Raw genomic sequence first — 3,362 nt, forward strand, 5'->3', positions numbered from 1 at the left:
AAATGGAAACAAATAATCGGGATGCAGGGAGTATATTTTAAAATTTGAATGAACAAATTTCGTAATTTAAAATTTTCAATTCAATTGATAGTTTTTCAAAAAAAAAAAATAAGATTAGAAAAATTCGTACCATTGCACGATTGTAAGTTAGGCGGTGCTAAAAATATATTGCTTACTTATCAAAAGAGAATAATTGGGTGTAAAATTAAGATGTTATTTAAAAAAGAAAATGTTTTGGTAAATTAAGTCGGTCCCACATAGGTTTATTGCTTCAAGACGAGGGTAGTAAAAATTTATTGAAAATATCTTGACTCGTAGCATATATACACATCACGACACTAATCCAGCGTCTTACGAAGTCTAAACACACTCACCACAGAGAGAAAGAGAGAGTTGAATCGAGAGAGATGTCGTGGCAAGCATACGTAGACGATCATTTGTTGTGTGAGGTTGAAGGTAATCCGGGCCAACACCTCTCCGCCGCCGCCATCATCGGACACGACGGCAGCGTTTGGGCTCAGAGCTCCTCTTTCCCCAACGTAATTTCTTTTATTAATTTTATATTGATTCTAATATTCATTTTCCTTGGATCTCTTGATTGTGTTTGTTTCTATGGCATATGCGTTTCGTTGATTGTTGAGATCTGATGTGGATCTGTATTTGTTCAATTCATTTCTGCTTTTTTCATTTGATTTTAGATTGTTTTATCAGCAGCTTTATATTAACAATTATTATTTGGTGTGTAGATTTGATTATTATTTTTGTTGAAATATTCAGTAGTGGCAGGAGTTTATTCTGTACAGATTAGAGCTGTTTATAGCTCGAGCATTAATCTGATTTTAGAAATAAATGATTGTTAAGATTGCTATGCCTATCACCGGTTTCACGGTTTGTTATCTTGTTTTCTTGTTTGTCCGTGCAGAATTCATATTGTGTTGATTTAGTTCTGGTGTGTAGATTCAGTCTATTAGATTGCGACTTTAGTGTTTGTTATTCAAAATTTTGTGTTTAGTATATTCGATCCCTAGCGGTTGAGTTTGTCAAACACCAATCATCTGCCATTATTTTTGTTTTGTAGCTTATGTCTTATTAGGTGTTCTGAAGCCAGGGTTTACAAATTTCTATATATTCCGTTTTACAAAACTTGTCATTTTAGAATATATGTTTTGTTCCAGTTGATTGTTATTTCATTTTTCATTTTACTTTTAGGGCAACTTTTTTCTACTTCAGTTGCATTGTTGTCATAGCGCATGGCGCCCGACTAGTTGATTATTCAGTTTCAGAGGGTTGACTGGAGAGTGGAGAGTTTGACTTGCAAATTGTTCAAAAATTGGTCGACTGGTGCAAATCCTGTCAAAACTTGGTCCAAATTCAATAAAATGTGTTTTCTAATAACCTACTCAACATTTACATGAAAATCTCAAGTTTTTTATTATTTTTTAATAGAAGCTGAAATATGTGTCTGTGTGTATTTGTAAATTGATTAAATTTATATATGTCACAGTGTTGTAGTAATTAATATACATATAGGAACTTGGACATTTTTTGTGAGTTGTAAGTAACCACAGATATAATATATATCATTTAAATTTTATTAATTTATCAGCTAGTCAGCAATTGGATCTCCATCGAACTGATTTGGAACCATGTTCCAATGGTTAAAACAAAAAAAATGACGGATAGATGCTGTAGTCTTTATATGCATTTATAATGTATCAGGGACAAGTAAGGAATAAATTTTAACGACAAATTAAGTGTGAAACCCGCTATAAAACACGTGTATTGTGCCGGAGTTTATAAAAACTAGTATCCGCTAGTATCTCCAGTTCTTCGCATTATTTTGCCTCTCTGTATTCAGTTACAATGCACTGATCAATCTCTTGGTGCCTGCGACACCTTTTGGAAAGAGGAGCTGATCTTAAATAAATATTTTGCAAACATGCTGCCTTCCAGAAGTTACAAATTCCTGAAAACATTTCATATTTCTAACTCGCCAACACAATATCTAAAGTTCTATTTGCTAGTATCATGTCTCATGCTTGATCTTATTTGTTGAAGGATGTATTAGAGTATTTCCATTATGTATAGTTGTTTTCTAACTCGTGTGTGTGCGTGTTTCATGTAATTTGATGTATTCTGACTCGTGTGCGTGTGCGTATTTCATGTCATTTGATGTCTATGACTAATTTTGAGTTACATTTGCAATGTAGTTTAAACCTGAAGAGATTGCTGGTATTATGAAAGACTTTGATGAACCTGGCCATCTTGCTCCTACTGGACTGTACCTTGGTGGAACAAAGTATATGGTTATTCAAGGAGAACCTAATGCTGTTATTCGTGGCAAAAAGGTACATTTTAATCCTTTATTATCTTTGTATAACTCTTATATGTGAGTCTTGGCTTTATATTTCTATTATTGAATTTGAGTCCATCTATCTTTTACCAAATTAGTCCATCTTTAATTATTACTCCCTCCGTCCCAAAAAGGTTGAAACAATTTCCTTTTTTGGATGTCCCAAATTAATTGAACTTCTATTTTTGGAAAGTAACTTTATTATTTTAAATTACACTTTGGCCGTAACCAATGACAGCATACGTACTATTACCTGCCAAATTCATTAAAGTAGATATAAAAGGACAGCCACATCTTGCTTTTAGGAGTATAAACCAATAAAAAATTTAGTTAAATGGTGGTTTCTTAAAATTTGTGCAATCTTGACCGGGCCAATCTTCAAGGGACCAAGGGAGTATCTTGTTACATGACCATATCCTTGGAGAAGTGTTCCAGTCATATACTTGGTGAATGTTTCTTGACTATTTTTATGAAGAAGTTATACAATCTATTAAATCAATAAGCTAATATTAAAAAGAGAAAGATAACATTCTGAAGCTTATAAAGCTCCCGTTTTATAGTGGTCAAATTCAGGTTTTGATGTTAGGATCTTCCTGTGCAGGGCTCCGGAGGTGTGACCATTAAGAAAACTGGCCAAGCCCTAGTGTTCGGAGTCTATGATGAACCTGTAACTCCAGGACAATGCAATTTGATTGTTGAGAGGCTCGGAGATTATCTCATTGAGCAGGGTCTCTAGGCCTCCTCTGAAGTCATTTATTACATTATATATCTTTGATTTTGTTGGGTATGTGGTTTGTGCTTCTAGCTTCTATGGGCTGCACTACCATTGGAGTAGTGTTGGCTGAAAAATAACAATATGACTTGTTACCCTGTTGTTGGGTACTTGGTGTTATTATTATTTATCTTCAGTTGCTTCATACCATCTGTATTCTTTATAGTGTTTTATAATTACTGATGGTACAGTCTCTAAAACTTTTGATATGTGAGATTTTGACCGTTATTTGATTTA

General features: G+C 33.7%; 1 protein-coding gene across 1 annotated transcript; it reads left to right on the forward strand.

The window, feature by feature from the left end:
• The first annotated feature begins 334 nt into the window (after positions 1-334).
• LOC141666623 (profilin-like) lies at positions 335-3,362 on the forward strand. Its single transcript, XM_074472724.1, has 3 exons — positions 335-539; positions 2,211-2,348; positions 2,955-3,362. Exons 1-3 carry the CDS (start codon positions 408-410, stop codon positions 3,087-3,089), a joined length of 405 nt encoding a protein of 134 aa, XP_074328825.1. The 5' UTR covers positions 335-407; the 3' UTR covers positions 3,090-3,362.

Source organism: Apium graveolens, chromosome 6, assembly GCF_009905375.1.
Source record: "Apium graveolens cultivar Ventura chromosome 6, ASM990537v1, whole genome shotgun sequence".
In the NCBI taxonomy this organism is placed as follows: domain Eukaryota; kingdom Viridiplantae; phylum Streptophyta; class Magnoliopsida; order Apiales; family Apiaceae; genus Apium; species Apium graveolens.

Bases quoted from the DNA above. Each gene is read 5' to 3' on its own strand.
- LOC141666623 (XM_074472724.1), top strand. From the start codon at position 408: ATGTCGTGGCAAGCATACGTAGACGATCATTTGTTGTGTGAGGTTGAA. The intron at 540-2,210 runs GTAATTTCTTTT...TTTGCAATGTAG, and splicing joins AGAGCTCCTCTTTCCCCAAC to TTTAAACCTGAAGAGATTGC. The intron at 2,349-2,954 runs GTACATTTTAAT...CTTCCTGTGCAG, and splicing joins CTGTTATTCGTGGCAAAAAG to GGCTCCGGAGGTGTGACCAT.